Source organism: Barbus barbus, assembly GCF_936440315.1.
Source record: "Barbus barbus genome assembly, chromosome: 35".
Lineage (NCBI taxonomy): Eukaryota > Metazoa > Chordata > Actinopteri > Cypriniformes > Cyprinidae > Barbus > Barbus barbus.
Genome location: NC_136763.1, coordinates 8,429,502 through 8,451,712, shown reverse-complemented (window position 1 = coordinate 8,451,712; position 22,211 = coordinate 8,429,502). Strand labels below are relative to the sequence as shown.

The following is a 22,211-nucleotide window of genomic DNA, read 5'->3' as shown; positions in this document are numbered from 1 at the left end:
GTTGTGATGGATAATCGGTTAAGCTTCACTGAACATATTACTACAACGGCCCGGTCCTGCAGGGTTGCCTTTTACAACATTGGGAAGATTGCACCCTTCCTAACAGAGCAGACCGCACAACTCCTTGTCCAAGCTCTTGTTCTCTCGAGACTGGATGCAGCAGCCAGAGTTGTCTTCAACGAGCTGAAGAAAGCTCATGTCACACCTCTCTCCATCAGCTTGCACTGGCTGCCAATAGCAACTCGCATCAAATTCAAGGTACTGATGTTTGCCTACAAGACCTTGGCGCTGCACCAATATACCTAAACTCAAGTTCAGACCTATGCGCCCTCCGGAAGCCTGTGTTCTGCAAATAAACGATGCCTCGTGGTGCCATCCCAAAGAGGCTCAAAATCACTCTCACGGACCTTTTCCTGGACTGTCCCCAGCTGGTGGAACGGCCTGCCTATCTCAGAGTTTTTAGCCATTTTCAAAAAGCATCTGAAGACGCATCTTTTTTTAAATTAATACTAGCACTTACCTATTCTATTCTATTCTATTCTATTCTAGTCTAGTCTAGTCGGTCTAATTTATTTATATAAAAAAAAATGTCCTTGCGATGTGCACTGTGCTAGACTGAGACTTGTCACAGCACTTGTATATTGTTGCTCTCTCGTTGGTCTGTTTGCTTCTTTGTAAGTCGCTTTGGATAAAAGCGCCTGCCAAATGACTAAATATAAATGCAATAAAACATAAGGTTGGAAAAACTAAACATTTCATAGGGCCCTAAACATGTAATTTTTGTTAAACTTTTAATAAATTGGTTAAATTTTTCATGATTTTAATTAATGTTAATTGTTTAATAACATTTAATTTAACCATTAAAAAGGAGTCCAGAAAAATTAAAACTGAAAAAATGGAATTTGGAAAAAAATAAAATAGAATTTGGGAAAAATAATTGTTCAGTTGTTATTGTTTGCTGTCAGTAAACAAAACACATGAACACCATGATTCCTTTTAAAGGTGTCATATGATGTGATTTCAAGTTTTCCTTTCTCTTTGGAGTGTTACAAGCTGATTGTGCATAGATAAGATCCCTGAAGTTGCAAAGACTAAAGTCTCAAACCCAAAGAGATATTCTTTATCAAAGTTAAGACTCTACCCCCCCCCCCCCTTCCTAAAATGGCTAATTTAAACAAGCCCCCACATGTCTGTCATGTTGTGGAAATATTTACGTAATGCCACCCAAATGTTCACACAAAAAAATAAGGCATGGTTTCAGTAACCGCAGTAGTGTTGATGCAGACAGGGAGATGCTGTGTGTTTCTATGCGCAAAGCAAAATCACTTTCTTTGGCCTTCTGAAAGTAGATGCATTTAGGAATCATTAAGATTACTTACAACAGAAGAGCAACACATTTTATGGACGACCGTTTCATGAACCTAGGAGAGGAGGTAATTCTGACTTTGCTATGACAATCCGGTGCTTCCGAATCAGCGTTTAAAGGGATCCCCGGGTATTAAGACCTGTATAGCTTAATATAACGTAAATGATGTCTCTTATTTAAATATGTAATAGAAAACCCAAGAAAATGTATGTTATTTAAAAAAAAAATACATCGTTTTTGGACTATGGGGGGCACCATTATTTTATGTGCACAGTACATTCTGCGTCGATGAAGTTGCTCTCGGTGAGCTACTGGCGCTTATTTCTATGGTTTTTGGCTTTTCACCGCAACACAACTCGGAATACACAACTCAGAAAATAAAATACTGATACGATACCACATTGTGTGGTAACAAGAGAAGCAATGTAAGACTGCTTTCCTAGCGATAATAGGAGGAGAAAAGCATGGGAAGATGCCTGTGGACGAATAAAACTTCCTAAAGACCCGCTTCTTTTTTATCTCCACTTTAGCCCTGATGCCTTTGAGTCTTTTAGTTGACCACAGCTACTGAAAGAGCTTACAAACGATTGAGACAAGAAACGCTAGATGCCATCTGTTAGGATGTAAACATGCCGACGCTTATCAAGACTCGCTGCCGCTAGAGGAGTTCCTCAGCGTGGGTATCCCTCGAGATCCGGGGCGTTTAGACTCCTTGTGGGGAAAAATCGATGGTACCGCATTTGGTTTAAACCTATACTTGTATCCATCACCACCTGTAAGCTCTTTCAGTAGCTGTGGTCATCATATCAGTATTTTATTTTCCGAGTTGTCTATTTCGAGATGTATTGTGGGAAAAATAGCATCAGTTAGCGCTAGTAGCTCACCGAGTGCAACCATTTTACGTCATCAGAATTTTGACTACTTTCAGGTTTTTAACTACATTTTCAGTAAGAGACATCATTTACGTTATATTAAGCCATACAAGTCTTAATACCCAGGGATCCCTTTAAGTAATGCTATTGACTGTTCAAATGCAGAGTTTTGTGTGTTGTGTGTGTGTGAGAGGGAGAGAGAGAGAGAGGGTCACAGCACAGTGGAGTCAGCTGTCTTAACCGTGGCTTGTGTGCAAACACATACGAGCATCATCACTGTGTCTGTCACACGTTCCCCTTTTGGGCTTGAACTGATGATAAAACTAAGGACATTATTAACTGTCTTTACATTTATTTTGAAAGCTGAAGCTCTCAATAATGGAAAGGGGCGTTACATTTCCGACGAGTGCTTGTGGTGTTCGGCCAATCACAATGCACTGTGCCAGTTGGCCAATCAGAGCAGACTGCGCTTGTCGAAAGGAGGGACTTTGTAGAAAACGGCGCGTTTGAGAGAGGCGGGGCATAGAGGACCTACAATAATGTACAGTATTTGAAAAATGTTTTTTGAACAATAAAGCATGTCAACATATTCGGTTATACCAAATACACAAAATAATGATCTTTAAAAAAAGCATCATATGACCCCTTTAAATGTTTGTCGGTGTCCGTCTGGCTCCAGCCAACAAACTTCTTACTGTCTATTTTTACTTAAAAATGATTTTTGTCTTATTTAACTGTATGTTCATATCAGCAGCATAGTTGTGTATGAGTGCAAAATAAAATAACAAATACTTTAGCCCAAAGAACCCAAGAAATATTAACAAATAAAATGGAATAGTAGTAGTGCAAAATAAAGTGAATTAGAAAGGTTAAAGTGACTGTAGTGAAGTGCAGAGCAAAAGTGTCTCTTCCTCTTCTGTTTGACTCTCATTGACTATTGCACTCCTTCTGTTGATCCTGTTTGCATTTTATTACACATCTCTATTTCCTCATTCCTGAGAAACTACTTGATTATGCCATTTTGCCAGACATTTGCTCCGGTTGACAATCCTCCCATCCTGATTTTTCAATTACTGACACTTTCCCAATCCTATTCCAAAAGAAACAAATAAAATAAATTCATTAAATAACCCTACAAATTATATGAATTCTGCATGAGGGCTTCTAAATGTACGTTTCTCACAGAACCAGCATTGTCTTTAATTTACAGCTCATTTGAGTGTTGTGACACATCCACGGCTCTTTATTCGGCTAAACTAACAGTTAATTTCATCCATAATAACCGTCATCATTGTCGTCATTTTGATTTAGACATGAGCTGGAATCCCATCAGCAAATGAATTTTGTTGATGGACTACTACACATCCCTTCTGTTTTCTCCGCTCCAGTCCGATTTGACAAATTCAATTCAGGGTGAGCCCCCCCCTTTTGCTTCACCTTGAAAATTCACACAGGCATACATGCTAGGATTTGATTAGTGGAAGCTTGGAGGCATGCAGCTTGTTGATTAGAATTGGACGAGGACTGCATTTTGATGGGAACAGACATTACACTGACTCTTGCTCTCTCTCTCTCGCCGCATAAACACTCTGTATTGCCCTCGTACATTCTCTGCGAACCCGCTTTGATTCTCTGCATAACTCTCTACTTTCTTGCAGTCTTTCGCCGCACTCTGTCACTCCCTCATCACCTCCATCCTTTTTTTCCCCTCTTTCTCCCTCTCTCATGATCATTCGTTTACTTCCCCTCTCCTCCCAGTGGGAAGCCCCATTTCTCGCCATTGGCAGGTTCTCCAATCAATAGCATAAGGGGAAAAGCTGGCGAACGAAAGAAACCGATGGCTTTTTTTGTATGCAGCTACACATTACTCTGCTCTCTGCTGATTATTTTGTTACTATGGTACAGTTACCTCTGTGGTGAGATGTGATTAACCAGCTCTTTGGGGGCCTGAGCCCTCAACTCCCACCGCAATCAGCCGCAATACCTAGAAGACTGGCTGAGATTTCATCTTCCTCTCGCACCTCTCTTCGACTACAAGTTAAATATGTTCAGAGAGCCTTATTCTGTCTACGTACACCCAAGAGACACCATGTACAGGAAATCATTACAATCCCCATAGGAGTGGCTGAAGCAAGGGGAAGTTACTGAACAGAAAGAAATAAAAGAAGGCATGAGTGAGTGGGGAAGAAAAATAGTAGTATGAAGATCCATATGTAGGACATGGTGGCTTGTATAAGGTCCCTTCATCATATCCTCTGTGCCCTGGGTTCTCTCTACAGTACACAACGTCCCTCCTTGTTGGATGTTTTGATCATCCTACAGCTCATTTGCATCTAGGGAAGAAAGAACTGTGCTTATAACTCAAGGGAAGTGGTGACATGAATTCACAATATGTGTTGATTGTGGTAGGTACACATGCATACAGTCATGCCTTTTTTGCTGCTTTTTGGATTAATAGCCAGTGCAGCAGTTTATGTTGCATAATAAATAAATAAATAAAAACACTGAACTGTAGCATGTGTTGTTACAATCATTTGCGTTCTCCTGTAAAGTGAAACATTATCGTATTTGACCTTTTGACTTTTGCCATTTTGTAATGAAACTAGCACGAGAACTCATTTTGGCGCAGACTTTTTGCTAGGCGAGCACTGTCTCAGTCTCATCGGACTGTCTCAAAATTGCTCTCTGTTTTACTTTAAACAACATTTTCTATCTCTCTCTCTTCTTGGTTCTCCTTCTCCAGTCCTCCTTTGCAGTTTCCGGGTTGTGGTCAATTTCGGCTGTAATTTAGCCTTGGAAGCACGCCCACGCCTCTTGACACTGGCTCTCTGAAAATTGGCTATTGATGCTCACCGCTATTCTACACTTACACTGAGGCAATTTCACACAGTTCTGTGAGACCGCACTCAACTCAGCCCACCATGACTGACATGATCAACAGTTCATAGTGCCGATCGCTTTTTTTGTGACCATAGTTTAAAGCAGGTGATCACAGACAAAGGCAGATGAGCTTTTTTTCTTGCTACTACCTGCCTGATTTTAGTGGGCTTAACCACCAATTTACCAGTGATTCTGTTTGACCACAGCTTTAAAATGGGAGTAACATTGCAGTTTCCTGAGTGCAAGTTAGTTTTTTGTGTGTTTGTGGAAAAGAGTGGGGCTTGAAGTTCTTTCAGTTACCTGAGTCTACATGGATCATAAATGACAAATTGATGGATAGATGCTTACATGCATGCATATATTATTATTTGAGTAGAAGCTGAGCAGTATTATTTTCAGCCATCCTTATATGCATCATAGTGTAGTTATTTTATTGATTTTAGTTTTTAGTGCTATTTTTTGTTGTTGTTAACAAAATAGCTTAGAATTTTAATATTGAGCATTTATCAATTATCAGCCATAACATTAAAACAGCTGTCAGTAGTTATTGGTATTTGCTTGTTTTTCACCCTTAAATGGTTTTAATGTCATGAAAAATATTTTATTTTGTCGGGCCATGTCATTACTGTTACATGCAAATAGAAGCTTGTGTATGCAGAAACATCTGTTACAGGCTGCAGTTGTAATTGAATAAACTCTCCAACCTGCTTCCTACACACAATGGGTTAATCGGTTTGTTTATGCTTATTGAAATTTCCTCATTATTAATCAATGCCTCACTCGACGCGCTTCCCCTCTCGTTATTGGAGAGTTAAATTTCCATCGTGGCAATTCCCACAGACAATAGAGGCCGAATCAATGGAGATGTAGAGCGCGAGATTGTGTCTGAATGGAATTAAAATAAACATCTTTGCTCCATTAGCAATGCCTTTCACTTTTAGCTCCAGGGGGAGAGCTTAATTTGTTGAAGAAGGTAGAATCTACTGACGTTAAATGGGCTCTGACAAACTTCACTCTGATAACATTTATTGATTCTTATGGTTCGGTCCAGGCGTGTTATACAATGTGGTTTATTTAGATTAGGGGTGGGCGATATGGGAAAAATATCATATCACAATTTTTTTAGAGATATCACGATTCTTTGTCATGTTGGTTTTACTATTTTGGTTTTACAAGTTGTCTGAGCATTACAGCCAAACTAGAAAGACAAAGCCTTTCAAGGTAACAAAAAAAAAAAAAAAAAAGACATGGCAGATATTTAGGCCAAAGTGGGCGAAGATCAAAATCTTTGTCATCATTTTATCTTTCTTATTAAAAAATAAGAACAAAGATACACATTACAAATACACATAATATACAAATAAAACAAACAGTGCTTTATTTTCAGGTACAATAGGTGTATTTAGCAGAGCATTCAATGAAATTAAATGAACAAATATAAAAATAAAACACTACATAGACTGATTCCTAAAGCAACTGTATTTTTTCAGTTTAAGTTAAGTTTTTCAGTCAAGAATAGTGAGTGATTTTTCTCTTTGCGTTTTTTTGTTTTGTTAACGTTAAATGAATAGTTCCCCCCAAAACTAAATAGTCATCTGTCTGTCAATTATGTCATAATGTTTTATTTTTATACCATCATTTACTCAAAAGTTGTTTTAAACCTGAATGAGTTTCTTTCTTCTGCTGAACATAAATGCTATTTTGAAGAAGGTGGAAAACCAAACAGTCGCTGGTCCTCAGTGACTTCCATAGGATTTTTCTTTCCTGCTATCAAAGTCAATGTGGACCAGCAACTGTTTGGTTACCCTCATTCTTCAAAATATCTTCTTTTGGGTTCAGCACAAGAAATTAATAGAGGTTTGGGACAACATGCGAGTGAGTGAATAATGACAGAAATAAAATTTTAGGGTGAACTATCCCTTTAATGACAGTCGACAGCATGTTTAGTGTCCTGTCTCTTTAAGAGCTGCACGCATCTAATATACAGGCACGCATCCGTTTCTCTCTTAACTATTTACTTTCATTTTAGAGATAACCAACTCAGTCTGTATGTAAACCTTGTGTGTTTTGACAGTATTAGCGCAAAAGATAAGTTGAGTAATCAGGCGCTGTTAGACAGGCTTTTTAGTGCGCGTGCTTCAGGTGTATGCGCTCAGAAAAAGCGCACGTCAGACCAGCGCGCAAATTAAACATTTAACCAGCAAGGCTTGTATGCAAATAATGTACTTTTGCGATCGCGAATAAGTGCAGTGTCCTGTCAGAGTAACTCTACTGCTATATGTCCTGTTGTACAGTATATAGAGACGGAGGCGCCAGAACTGTATTTGACATAATGTGCGCTGTAGCACGATACTACGATATTTCTTCAAAAGCAGATCGTGGAGACATTTTTATCGTCCACGATCAAAAATCGTCATATCGCACACCCCTAATTTAGATGATATAAAGGATGGACTTTTAGAGCCAATAGTGTAAACTGCTAGTTCCTGACTTAAATGGGTAGTTCACCCAAAAATGAAAATTGTTATCATGTACTCGCACTCAAATTGTTCCAGACCTGTATGAATTTCTTTCTTCTGTTGAATTCTATTTTGTAGAATACTGGTAACCAAACAGTTGATTGGAGCAATTGACTTCCATATTATTATTATTATTATTATTATTATTATTATTATTATTATTATTATTATTATTATTATTAAGTATTATTATCAGAATTACACTATCATGTTCTTTTTTGTTGTTGTTGTTCTCAGCTGGGTGCAGAGTTTTGGCCATGAGGGTCTGGGCCTCCTGTTGGACACGCTGGAGAAGCTCCTCGTCAAAAAACAGTAAAACAAATTTCATTACCCATATTTCCTAATCAATGGCATTCTGTTAGGTTTCAAACTATTTGTGTTCTACCTCAGCATGAGTCCTGAGGTCATAAGTTTGTTAACTGAAATCTGTTTTTGTCTTCTAGTAACCCACTGAGCTTTCACTCATTCTTGATTTGTGTCTGTGTTTTTTTTTTTTTCCAGCCAAGAAAAAGTGGATAAGAAGAGTCAACACAAAGTCATTCAGTGCCTCAAGGCCTTTATGAACAACAAGGTAATAACGTCACCAAGCAGAGGGTTCACTTTATTACTACCTTCCACTTGAGATAATCTAGTCTCATATTGGACAATTATCAGTTTTCAAAGGCCACATACAAAAACTGCACCTAAATATGGTTGTGATCAATCTTTTAAATGTGAGATCCTCAGTAGAGGTCGAACAATAGTGGATTTTGCCGATACCGATAGCTAGGTTGGACCACACTGTCCGATATCGATTAATTAACCTGTAGTTTTTAAAATGGATACTGAACAAAAATAATGCTTTATTAAAAAAAACTGTACTGAACCATACTAATAGTAGTAGTAGTAGTAATAATAATAATAATAATAATAGTAAATGTTGAAATTAACACACTCTAACAAGGAGCAATACTTATACAGCTTTCATTAATATTAATGTTACAAATGGACTCTTATTTTAAAGCGTTACCATTTCATTTCAACAGTCATGCTTAAAGATGCACATCTTTAAATATATACACAAAGGCCATAGCATTAAAATTATATACGGATATTGTATGTACCTGTATACTCTCACACTTTAACTGTTTCTATTCTTGAACACTTGATGATTATCTAATCAAAATAAAAGCACAGCGCTATGTCTAGGAGAACTCACCGGTATCATACACACTCAGGACGCGTTGCATTCAACTCGAGCAGTCTAAAACAGGTCTAAAACAGATTACTTAATCACCAAACGGACACAAGTTTACTTCAAGAAAGAACAATGAGGCATAGAGTTTGAAGTTCGGTGTTTAACGGAGCAATCGCAAAGAGAAAGCATGATCTATATTATAGATCTATAAATGAAGCATACAGACTTTATTAGAGCCACAGAAAGACAGACGTTTCGCTGAAAATGCACAATACACAATTCATTATGTACATTATATTTGTCCTGAATCGTTGTTAATGTAATTTAATGGAAAACTATGTGAATGCGGCAGGATTTTCTGTCGGCTGCATTTAAATCCATGTCTGAAGTTTCCCGCTCTGTTCAGCATGCAGTATCACGTGTCTAAACAAATAGCACAAGGTGTCAGTGATTTCCGCCTCTAGAGGCCGATCTCGCACTGTATAATGACAGCAGAACCTTCTCAGCCACTCCAGCAACGGACGCAACACGGAAAACTATCGGCATGGATTTTTGCCAATAACCGATAGCTCCAGCAATCAACTATCATGTAGATTAATTGGCAAAACCGATACATCAGTCGACCTCTAATCCTCAGTCTTCAATCCCATTGATGGTTGTTGCAACACTGCTCATTTGCATAAAATTAAACTATTTGTTGCTGTGGAAACCACACTTTATTGAACCTTTTCTGATAAGAAACGTGCACTGCAAACGCGAGCATTTTTAACAATCGTTTCTGTCCAGTCCGCTCGTTTTATAGCGTTTAACCACAGCTGTCGTCGTTTTTTTTGTCTGGCAGTGGCAGCGGTATGCGATAAATTTTTTTATTATGTATTACGTCGATTCTGGCACCCGACATCACAACAAGATGATATTTTAAGCTCCTTATGTAGCCGAATCTGCGCTGGTTTGAATGGGCCGCTCCAGTTTTCCCTTGGTTTTTCCTTCCAGCTTAGTGCGATGACGTAATTGTGACATCAGCCCTAACTAGTTACTTGTGGTTGGCCTGGCCGTGCGTCACTCAGAAAACAACAGGCCAATCAGAAGAGAGGCTCATGAATATTAATTAGACAGGCCAAAATTGACCTGTTCTTAGCAGAGCTCCTGAAAGAGGATCTGTAAAAATATATTGAGATGGTTTTTGGTACTTATACCGCAAATATATATTCTTTAGGACATCAAAACATGAAATAAAACTCCAAAAAGGTGTACAATATGGGACCTTTACATTTGACTGCTTATGTTCTATTTTTCTTAGCAGAATAAATAATATGGGCTGTCAATGTATTTCAAACCATTTACTATTCTTAAGCTTCAGATGATTGTTTTTCTAATGTGCCTTCGTGGTTAATCAACTGTGAATCCATTTTAGAGTTTTTATCTTGAATATTTTAAAAATCTTATACAGTATATAGTTTATTTTTTATTTTTTTTAATTGCTCTTTTATACCATTTCAACTTGTTACTCGCTATGGAAATAACCAAGGAAGATGGCAGGGCATCAAATCACCAACCATCACATTTAATCAAATATTACTAGTGACAGAGAAAATGTAGAATAAAGTAACAAAAACATGGTGTAAAAATGGTGTATTTATCTGCTGTGGATGTATTTCATAAGTTTCAGATGTACTTTTTTTGAAGTTGAAATCTCATCATTACCCTAAAGCACCAGCTTCAAGCAAGACTCATTTCAGTCGCTGTGGCATCTCAGCCGACCCCTTCATCAGCCACTGTGTTACATCTCCGCTAACTCACCACGCTCCCGCTCCTCCCCGCTGGACACACGTACCTGTGGCCGCTTTCAAATGGTCAGGAGCGATAAGAGGAGAACGTCAGATGAAGGGGGCTGCAGACAGCCACCACTCTGAACTCAGGAGGGGGTTACGCCGCACGGTCGAGGTCTGAGGGGGCTTTTGATGATTTGCACACTCCTGTTAGAGAGATGTGTTAGAAGTGGATCTCCAGTGGTGTTTCTGATGTTGTTGATAGCCCGGGGTTTGAGGAGTTACCCCCGCCTCGTGCAAACATACATACGAGCATGCTAGAGATGGAGATCTGTGGTGTTTTGATTCATGTTCATTCACTGGGTATGTGGCAGATGTTAGACAGACATGTTGTCAGGTGTCCGTGTATATCATGGTGTTTGAGTGAAGTTGAACTAATCTTATCTGAGAAGCTGTTAGCAGTCATCTATCAGCCTCTGATACTTTGTTTGAAATGGCGTTCATCAATGGTAATTTCTAAAGGAAGCATTGGCATTGCGGTATATTGCTATTTGAGATTTGAAAAAAAATTAAGTAGATTTACATAATGCCTTATTTTATTCAAATTATTTTGTTTTTAGTGTTTTAGTTTTTAGTTTTAGGCAAATCATATAGAATATAATCTTTTTTTATCAGTTATATTTTTAAATATTTTTATTTGCTTTAATAAAATTACATTTTTATTATTGGCCAGAATATTAGTATTGTGGTTCGTTTCTAAAAAGAACCTCAAATATTAAACTTAGTATTAAAGAGTGTAATTTAGGTCAAAAACCAGTAACAAAAACAGTTATATTGTAAAATATTATTACTATTTAAAATAGCAGTTTTTTTGTCTGTCTTTTTCGTTTAATATGTATTTTATTCTTGTGGTGACCAAGCTGAATTTTCATCATCATTACATCAGTCTTCAGTGTCACATGATCCTTCAGAAATCATTCTAATATACTGATTTGCTGCTCAATAAATATTTCTTATTGTTATCAGTACTGTGCTGCTTAATATTTTTCTGTGAATACGTGATATATTTTTCAAGATTCAGGGATGAGTAAAAAAAAAAACAGCATTTATTTAAAAAATATATTTTTGTAGCTATGCAAAACTATTTACTCTCCCCTAATGAAAAGTAAATGTACTAATGTATTTCAAATATATTTATTTCACAGTGTTTCCAGTTAAGTAAGGGATAATCAACGGCTAGCCGTGCATTAAAATCCGTGGAGGCAAAGAACCACCCGACGCGAAGCGGAAAATCCTTTAATACACGGCTAGCCGTTGATTATCCTGCTTATTCCATGGTCATTTGCTAAGTTATATAGACAAGTTAATATATTATATATAATATATGCAATATTTGACCGGAAGGGTAAAAATGACGGTTATTTTCGTCAGTTACGGCTCGTTAGCGCTAGCATTCTGCCTGCTTCAAATCAGACACAGATGAAATAGTGCGGTAAGACTACATTTATTTGAATGAATTATAACATGTATTTCAATTAATTGCCGATTGAGAGAGAGATGATAGCTGTGTGTACCTGCTTGCTGCGTCTGCGCGTCTACCTGTGCAGTTAAACAAATTTAATCAACACCTGCCAGCCAATCAGAATCGAGTATTCAGACAGACCATGGAATAATAATTGTAATTACATAATATGCTTTTCTAAAGCTGAAGTGACCTTTATTTATGTTAGAATATGGATAACTTAATGTTTTAACTAATTGCAAAAGCTGAATAATCAAAGTCTACTGATTAATCAGTGGAATAATCGACGATTAGGCGATTAATCGTTCTAATAATCGTTAGATTAACCAAATATGAAAATAATCGTTTGTTGCAGCCCTATTTTGAAATTATACAGTTTAATATAAATCAAAGATTGCACATTTTTGTTTTGACTGATTCATGATTAAAGTGCAGTGGTTGCCTCTAATCTCAAATGGCTATGACAAATAAAGGTGCAGAGTGAAGAATATGCAAATGTTATTTTATGGGATTTTTCCATTTTTTTGTGGCAGGGCCAGTGAAAATGTTGGTAGGCCAAGTAAAAATTTGAACCGCTGGCCGACTGGGCCAGTAGAAAAACATCCTTGACGTTGAGCCCTGTACTGTGTGAACTCATTGTCCAGTTACCCAAAAACTGTACTCAAGTAAAAGTAAAAGTACTTCTAGAAATATTTACTCAAGTAAAAGTAAAAGTAATCATCTGAATAGTTACTTGAGTAAGAGTAAAAAAGTATCGGCTAAAAAAACTACTCAAGTAGTTAGTTGCTAGTTACTTTGGATCATATAGGTACTGAATATAGTCTATTTTTATTTAGATATATAGATTACATTTATGTTATGTGTATACACACACACACACACACACACACACACACTGCCGTTCAAAAAAAAAAAAAATATATATATATATTGTATTATTATTTTTTTTATTTTATTTTTTAATGTAATTTATTTCAGTGATGCAAATCAGAATTTTCATCAGCCTTTACCCCAGTCTTCAGAGTCACATAATCCTTCAGAAATCATGTTGATTTATTATCAGTGCTGCTCTTTTTAGCTTTCTATTCATCAAAGAATACTGAACAAAATGTCACAGGTTCCACAAAATATTAAGCAGCAAAACTGTTTCCAACACTGGTAATAAATATATTATAATGATTTCTGAAGGATCATATGACTCCGAAAACTGGAGTAACAGCTGATGAAAATTCTGATTTGCATCACTGAATTAAATTATATTTTAAAGTAAATTAATGATGTATTATCCTATAACCTCTGACACTGAAACCTCTGAAAACGCCTCGCATGACTGCTCTGAACATAACGAAACAAATGCATATTGATGGATCTTCTGTTCTGCAAAATGTAAACAAATGTAGCCTATATTTTTGCAAGCGTAAATATTGTAAAAATATGAATATTAATTGTCTAGAACAGGCCGCGCGCCGCTGCGCAGAGCTAACGCGGGTTCCGCGGGTGTTCATTTCATACTCTGTGACTGCTTATTTAATGTATAAATTATACATTGTATTTAATGTAAGGTACATGTACAACAAACTGGTAATGTCATAGTGGTATCGTGGCCTATACCTGTGGAACAGTAGACAGCACACGCAGTGTTCATCTAATAAAAGATCTTCATATAGCTCTAGCAAACAAGCCTTTGCAGATTTGCTTTCAACTGACCGTAGATCCAAAGCCATGTCTTCAGCGCTCTTGGTGTTCTTAAACTCTCTGTTATCTGAGTGAGAACCGCTTCAGAGACTCAGCGCGTGCGGCAGGGAACTGAACGAATCATTCAAACTGATTCGCGAACCGATTCACTGGTTTGCCAACTGGTTTGATAAAGCCTTTAAATAGAATCGACTCAAAAGAATGAATCAGTCACGAATGGGCATCGTTCATTGCCCAGAGAAAAGTAGACGGCGCGTTTGGAATAAACTGAAGCATTTTTAACTTGTATTGCATTAAGATACAGTAACGAGAGGAGAGTCGCCCACAGTAACGAAGTAAATGTACCGTTTTTTTCTCTAAAAATATACTTGAGTAAGAATAAAAGTACCCATTTTAAAATATACTCTAAAAGTATTAGTTACCCAAAAAATGTACTCAAGTAAATGTAACGAAGTAAATGTAACTCGTTACTACCCACCTCTGGTTTCCACGCTTTTGAATGATGTAACATTGATGAGGAGTTATCACAAAGACTGTTTAGTTGTGCTATCTTACAATCAATATATAGTAAATGTAAAAAGTTAGTGTTGTCAATGTAACCGGTTAAAATGTATATTAAAAAAGGTCTTAAAAATTTATTAAATTGAACTCCATGATTCCTGTAAATACCCTGATTGTTTTTTTTTTATACATCAGTAAGTTTCAAGCGATATGCCAGTAAATATGTAAAAAGATTTGAACTATATATGAAATACATGCATTTTAAATATTACTTTTTACTAGGGTCACTTTTGAAATTTTTTTAATGCATCCTTACTGGTTGAAAAAAGAAAACCTAGTCCCTGACAGGGCACTACAAACATTCAGAACATATTTGCAGCCGCGTAGCAAAGCTTAGGCAACCACCCAAAATAGTTACGAGATTTGTGAATTTTTTTAACAACAAATGTAAAAATCTAGTCATTATCTACAGTATGTAATTAGTTCTCTCTTCCTTAGGAGCTTCACAAGTTGACTTTTTTTTTTTTTTTTTTTATGACTGTATTCAATTGTCCCGTCATTGACTCTAATTGACATGCCATTTGTTTAAAATGGAAACAGAGCAATTAAGCGCATCAGTGCATTTTTCAGTTGGAAATCTGTCATGGTCACCCACTGAGGAAATATAAATTGGGTTGAGGCCATTGTTGTTTTCCCGAGGCCTGTTTCTGTAGAATCAAAGAAAAAAAAAAAACACATTCTGCATCTATTTCTTTGTAGTCATTCTGGGAATTAATTTGCGGGAGATCCCAGTTGTGTTTTCTGTGAGTTTCAAAATGTACTACTCACACCCCTCAGCCCTGAAGGTCTGGTGTAATCCCAAGCACCCGACAGGTGCCACGAGCCTTATTTACCCAGAGGCCTGTCACAGCTCCAGACCTCTCACTTCAGCCCCACAGTATCATGGGACACATTCCGCCCATGTTGCCTGCCAGCCAGGTGCTCCCGTCCAGCTGTCACCAACTCCTGTGGAATGAAGACAGAAAATGGCTCAAATATGTTTACATCCATTACTGCGCGTAAACACTGATAACACGCTATCTCCCCCGTGCCTCTGAGGTGGGAAGGATGTTTTCATACCTAGGTTTGCATAAAAAAAAAAAACTGCAGAAACATCTGTTCTGAATGACAACAAGTCTGAGATATGGCAGTTGAAGCCATTAATTGGCATGAGTTATGAAGCAATTAACACAACTTGATGAGTTTGCTGTCCTAAAGCTTTTTAGTCAGAAATTAATTCACTCAGGATGATTCATGCCTTGAAAATTGCTAAACTTGAGTCACAAGTGCTGTTGCAAGATGGCGGTCTTCCAAATTTAGTTACATGATGACCCATATTTTCTTCATTTCTAAATAATCCGATCATGTAAATTCAGAATTAGTCTAACCATTTAAAAAAAAAAATTACACACACACACAGAAACACAGTCAACTTTAGTGAATAATTTCACGCCAAGTGAAACTATTGCATGTAAAGATTGACAGAGTAGAGAGAGAGAGTCTTTTAAATTACGTCACAGTGTTTTGAATTAATGAGAAATTCGTCCTGTGGTGTTGGCGCTGCGGTCGTCATTAACCGAACCCCCTGTGTTCAGACGTAGATATTCTCCTCTCTTTGACTCCTCTCTTCTCTCTGCAGGTCTCGAACTGCTCTTGTCGTTTCAGACCCCCAAGGCTTTTCTGTCCTGTGTCTGTATTCTTCATTCACCTTTATGCTTGCCATTTCTTTCTTTTTTTTTTCACCCTCCCTCTTTCTTGCATTCTACTATTAACATATCCCTGATCGCAGTTTTGTCGTTACTTCAAGGACAGAGCAACAGGCAGCTACATCATGTCCTCCTTTGGTTCCTCCACTTTTTGAAAGAGTCACCTCTAATTTAAAACTAAAACTCTTTTCCATAATTACTACTTTGAATTTAATGTGTCCCTCAGTATTTCCAATCCCTTGGAATGTGTTTACAATAATGTACCCTTTAGATCAATACTTGATTTGAATTTTTTTTTAATTAAATAACATGTATTATTATAAGTAATAATTATTTTATTTAAATTTTATTGTTGAATATTGTTGTGCAGTGTATAATAAAGTTTTGTTGTTGTTTGTTTTTGTGCTTTTTGTTTGCATTTTTGTGCAAGAATAAGCCATTTCATTCTTGTTTTTTGTTCTGCTTTTTTAGTGCATTCTTTCTTTTTAAGTTATTCCGTTCAAATTAGATTGCTTGAATTGATTTTTTGCTAAGACTGTGTAGTTTTAGCAGTGGTTCAGTGTCACTGTGGAATAGCATCGCAGGAAACACTAGGTAATGTCTTGCATAAGTTTTTTTTTGTCTGTCTGCAGTATGGACTGGAGCGGATCCTTGGAGAGGAGAAGAGTCTGGCACTGTTGGCCCAAGCCATTGACCCTGGTCAGCCGGCCATGATGACAGATGTGGTCAAACTACTCTCTGCGATCTGCATTGTGGGAGAAGAAAATACGTAAGCTTCCCGTCTCACTTTTTCTAGCCTTTCAGTTGAAATCAATTTGGTTATGATGCAATTATTGTTCCTTCTTATTTCAGCCTGATTTTATTATTTAAGCCCCCTTAATTATATACTTTCTGTTGGAGTTTTATGTCCCTATTGTGACATAAACATTGTCAAATAGGGTATCAAATATGCATTTCATGCATTTTTTAAGTGTTCAAATGCTTTTTGGGCCACCGTATCATATTTCTGGCATTTTCTCTGATGCAAACTTAAACCATATTTAATGTAATTTCTTCTTTAGCTGTGTGTAGTAGTAGTTACTATTTGCTTCAGCTCTTCACCTGCGAACACAGTTTGTGCGATAGCGTAGTTTTGTAAAATTTTTGCTGATGGTTTTTCCCCTTTTTGTATTTTTTTGTTTGTTTGGTCTTTTTGTATTCAGGATATAAGCACAGCATTAATTTAGTTTTATAATTTTATCATGACTACTTCATCTCTTTTTTAAATATCAGCTCCATGTAAAGCACTGTAAAGGTGCAATTGTCTTTCATGAAAAGTATATTTGAAGCAGTAAGTGCACTCAAAGCATCCTCCATACAAGAGAGAAGTGCAATCCCAGCATAACCCTCTGAAAAAATGTAAATGTAAATCTAAATCAAATCCGTCACCCTTACTTTTACTCATTTCCTGCATGAAGTTTGGAGAAGGTCCTTGAGGCCATCACCACAGCAACTGAGGGAAGAGGGGCGGCCCGCTTTAACCCTGTCGTTCAAGGTCTTAGTGTGCGCTCCGTCCAGTTACAGGTAAGCGTTTACTGCTGCTCATCTGCCTTCTTGTTCACTTGTCTTCTGCTGATACAGCCCAACCAATGCCCTCATGACCTCAATACATACTCGTACACATATACATATTTATACCTATGATAGTTGCAATAGGAAAAAAATAAATAAAAATGTGAATAGATGGTGCCAAAAAAACAAAAAAGTGAAAATTTTATTTAATTTTTTTCCAAGCAATGACTACATCTTAAAAAATTCACAAATATCTGTTCAAAATCCCTAGTGGTCTATTAATTAGCCCTTCTGTAATAAAGTAACATTACCCATGTTCACATTGCTGTTTGCACTAATGTGACAGACTGGTGTTGTGTGCATTGTCAGATGGGGAAATGCATTTCCTTTATATACTATTCCATTTTGAAAGTTTCCCTCAGAGATTTGAGGGCCAGTAAATGGTCATGCTGAGATGAAGCACCAGCAATTTGCTTGATAGTGACTTCAATATAACGATGAAGTCACAGGCTCTGAATCACCTCTAAAATGCAATTTACACTTTAAAATCCCCCAGCGACTGTATAGAGGCCTTCATGAAAAGGATAAGGAAACAAATGAGCATATCTGTTTGTTAACGACTAGTTCTTTAAATAAGAACACATTTCAAAAGCGTATATAAGTAGATGCCTAATGCTCCTTTAAGCCATACGGTGCCTATGCAGGCATGAAATTCGTTTTTTAAAATGAAACATTATAAAACTAACTTAATTTCCTGTCCCTTTCTGATAAGTCAACATGACCTTTTGTTTAGCAAGCATGCTCAGGGGCTCAGGACACTTGTAAAGCACAGAGATTAGTGCTGCCAGTTGCAGCTCTTCATTTGCATTGTAAAGCATAAACTGGCATTAGTCAAACACCCTGATGAGATTTACCATAATCATTCCAGAAATTATTAATAATTTGATTAGGGCTATTTAGCCCTGTGCCTGCAAATAAGATGGAAGTGCACTATGAGTCAGGGTCTGTAAACCACAAATCTTGTAATGGACAGTTTACTCCAACAAAAGAAAATTGACATCAACTTCATTTGATATTCTACATTCATAAACCTTGATTAACTCTAATAACAAAATAGATCATAACTAAATCAAAGCATATAATATATCATAGAATAATTAAAGGGGTATCTGTCTATTGTTCATCCATCTGTCTATCGTTCGTTCTAGCTGTCTATTGTTCGTTCTATCTGTCTATCGTTCGTTCTATCTGTCTATTGTTGTCTATCGTTCGTTCTATCTGTCTATCGTTCTATCCATCTCTGTTGTTTTATCATTTGTTTGTTCTTTCTTTCCATCGTTCTGTACCGTTTGTTCTAACTGGTGTTCTATTGTTTTGTCGGTGTATGGAAAATAGACAAGACTCACTCATTCATATTTATTGATAGGGGAAAAATCAGTTTGTGATTTATGTAAGATTCTTGTGTGTAGAACATTTTAATTGAATGTCCATTTTTAAATTATAATAGATAGTATTTTATTCAGAATGTATTAATTGACATTTTAAAAAAAGATTTCTCCTGATATCATTTTTGAATTTTTATCAAATGGTAAGTTAAAAAACTATTGATATTGTTATTATTTTATTTTGTATTTTTATAACAAATTGTTAAATTATAACTCTATATTGATTGAATTGATAAAGTGATGCAATTGAATAGTTTTTTACCTCCCAATTATATAGCCATTGCTGCTGACATGGTGTTAAATCTGTCTGTGTCTGTCTGTCTATTGTTTTATCATTTGTCTATCTGTTGGCCTATGTTACTTTCAGTCTCTGTTAAAAAAACTAATAATAATAATTTTGTAAAAAAACAACAACTTTTTTTAGCAAATTATACAAGGACCATACAGGCAGCCTGTTTGTCTGGCTCTGGGCTCTCTTGTTGCAGCATTTGTGCATGCATTCAAGTGAGGCCTGCATGCTAATACTCGTGACCTGCCTGGCACCTCTGCAGAGCGCTGGGCCTACAGAACGACATGGGCTGGTTCGCCTGCGTTAGCTGCGTGGCTTCATTGTTGAGACTGATCAAAGTAGCCGTGTTTTAGTTTAATTGGTAGCAGAGGGAGGTGAAAGAGAGGCACTGAGCTTTCCCTTCAAACATGCATAGAGAGAACTTTCACATGCTTTCTTATATCCTGCATTCAGGATAAACCTCTAACTCAGCAGTTAATGTTGAAGCTAAAATTATATTATTTTGACGTAATGATAGAATTGAATGCTGTACTGGGACCTGCAGAGTGCAAAATATTTAGTAGTTCTGAGGCTCTTAAGTTTAGCATGAATTTATGCACAAATAATTCCTCTTCCAGTCCAAAATTGTGTTAAATAGTTGATACGAAGCAACTGAATGCTCTACAATAGCAGGTCACACAGGAAACGGCCCCTTATTGGCCAGTTTCTCTCCATTAGACAGGAATTGATGAAATGAGATGAGAAAAATAACCAAAAACATCCAGGGCATGCCGTTTAATGTCCATGAAGGCAAACTGGTGTGTTTAGAGGCCTCTAGTAATGTTTTATTGATTGACTGGTTATTGTTCCTGTTTGCTGATAGTCAGCTGTGATCTCTTTTAACCGTATGAATCATTTATCAAATATAACTGGGAGCAGTTTGGAGTTTTCTTTTAGGGTTTCTCTTTCTCTCTCCACTCTTCTGTTCTTGCTGTATCTTCAAATAGATGCTCTTAGAGCACACACCCAGACTGCATAAAGTTCAGTTTGTTTATGTAGGAGTGAGAGCCAGGGAGCGTAAACTGCACTGGAGAGGGTTATTTTTGAGGAATTTTTCAAGAGAGCTTGAGGATACCAAGTATTTTCGTTTTGCATGTGTCAGTATGCTCATCCATGGGAGTTATTAAATGATTCAGCATGTTTTTTTATCACTACATAATTTGTGTTTTCATGTCTGTCTAGTGGATATTTCTTTTAGGCGCTGTATTACTCTGAGCTAATGGCGAGTGAGTGATTCTCACAGGAATAGATTTTCTCTTTCTCTACTCATCCTTTCCTCTCACCACTCCCGTCTCTCGCCAGGCATGTGAAGTAGGCAGATTAAGAAGACGGTACAGTTATTAATGACAGATATATGTTTTTCTTTTCCCTCATGAAAGCTGTCAGCAAGTGTCTCATACAGGCTCAACTTTGCTGAGATTCCTCCCGCAGTTCACCCGCAGAGCCACACAAACATGAATAACACAGTCATCGTCTCTTAAATCAATGGATTTTTACTGTGAAAGACTTATTCTGCCCATTTTTTTTTCCTTCATTTTTTTTCAGCGTGAAAAATATAAATATACAGCCCATCATTACCGACTCATTTCTATTCATCTTCTGTTTTGAGCTATGAGTTTAGAATTATAGACATTGCCTACAATTATTTGGCCATTTCAGTAAAAACATAGAATTTTCAATTAATCAACTTGTTTTTATGAACCAGTTCTTTTTAGTAAATCAGAATCACATAGCAATCATATGAGCCTGTCCATTTAGTGCATCATTCAAAGGACACGTGAACTCAGGAGTTAGTTTAAATAGCTGACAAATCCATTGATTGAACTAAATCAGTTTTGTAACATCTTGATTTTTATTAACATATATAATTGACCCCTATGATTTTAGGATGAGAAATATTGCCTCACATTTTTTATACATTGATTATTTGATTAATCCCAACTTGAACCGATAACCAATTTTTTTTTTTAGTGCATCCAAATCATACAGCACAATCAGTATCATCTGATTAACAAACAAATGACTCTTACAGGCCTGTCCTTTTATTGAATTATTCAAAAAACACTACTGTAACTGTATGAATATGTCTGACGTATTCATGTTCCATCACAGCCTGTTAAGCTGACACTCACCACTATAAATAATTTGGAATTGGTGTGATTTATGTAACAATAAATTATTGCATCATTAGACATGATGTGAACAGGTGGTACTGCTCACTGTCTGTTCAATATGGCCCTGAATGCACCGGTGCATTTTAACTAAACACTCCCTCTCACACGTGTGATTTAGAGTGTTGTGGAGAAGGCTGATCAATAATTGATGATCTGTGTTGCTTGAGATGAGAATAGAAGTTTTTGACTAAGGTGATGGAATCCTTTTTGTTGGCTGAGAGCTCAGTGAGAGTCATAAACCACAGTGATGCTCTTCAACATGTCCAAACTTGCAGTCTCCTATACATTCCCTTGAAAACAAGCTTCAGTGAGACATTCAAGGCCATGAACTTTTGCTTTCAAATCAAGCTTTGTAAACTAGTGATAAATTAATTACTAATTGATGATTGCTGACATCAGTTGTTGATCATTCCTGTGATGGCAAAATGGTCATTACTCTAGTCTTCAGTATCAAATGATCCTTCAGAAATCATTCTGATATGCTGATTTGTTGCTCAAGAAACATTTCTTACAATTTATCAATGCTAAAAACAGTTCTGTTGCTTATTGTTATTGGTAGTGTATTTATGAATAAGAGACCTTATCTATTTTTAATTTAAAACTGGTTAACATTACTTTTACATTATTTATTGTTTGTAAATCCACCCCCCCTCCCCTTAAATGGTTC

General features: G+C 36.8%; 1 protein-coding gene across 1 annotated transcript in view; it reads left to right on the top strand.

Annotated features, from left to right (window-relative positions):
* Positions 1 to 22,211, top strand: part of LOC306854705 (protein diaphanous homolog 3-like) — a 358,785-nt gene that overhangs the window by 133,722 nt on the left and 202,852 nt on the right. The window contains exons 5-8 of the mRNA XM_079392921.1: positions 7,875 to 7,949; positions 8,139 to 8,208; positions 16,679 to 16,815; positions 17,504 to 17,609. Coding sequence (XP_079249047.1) covers positions 7,875 to 7,949; positions 8,139 to 8,208; positions 16,679 to 16,815; positions 17,504 to 17,609 — 388 coding nt within the window. The remainder of the gene's footprint in view (positions 1 to 7,874; positions 7,950 to 8,138; positions 8,209 to 16,678; positions 16,816 to 17,503; positions 17,610 to 22,211) is intronic.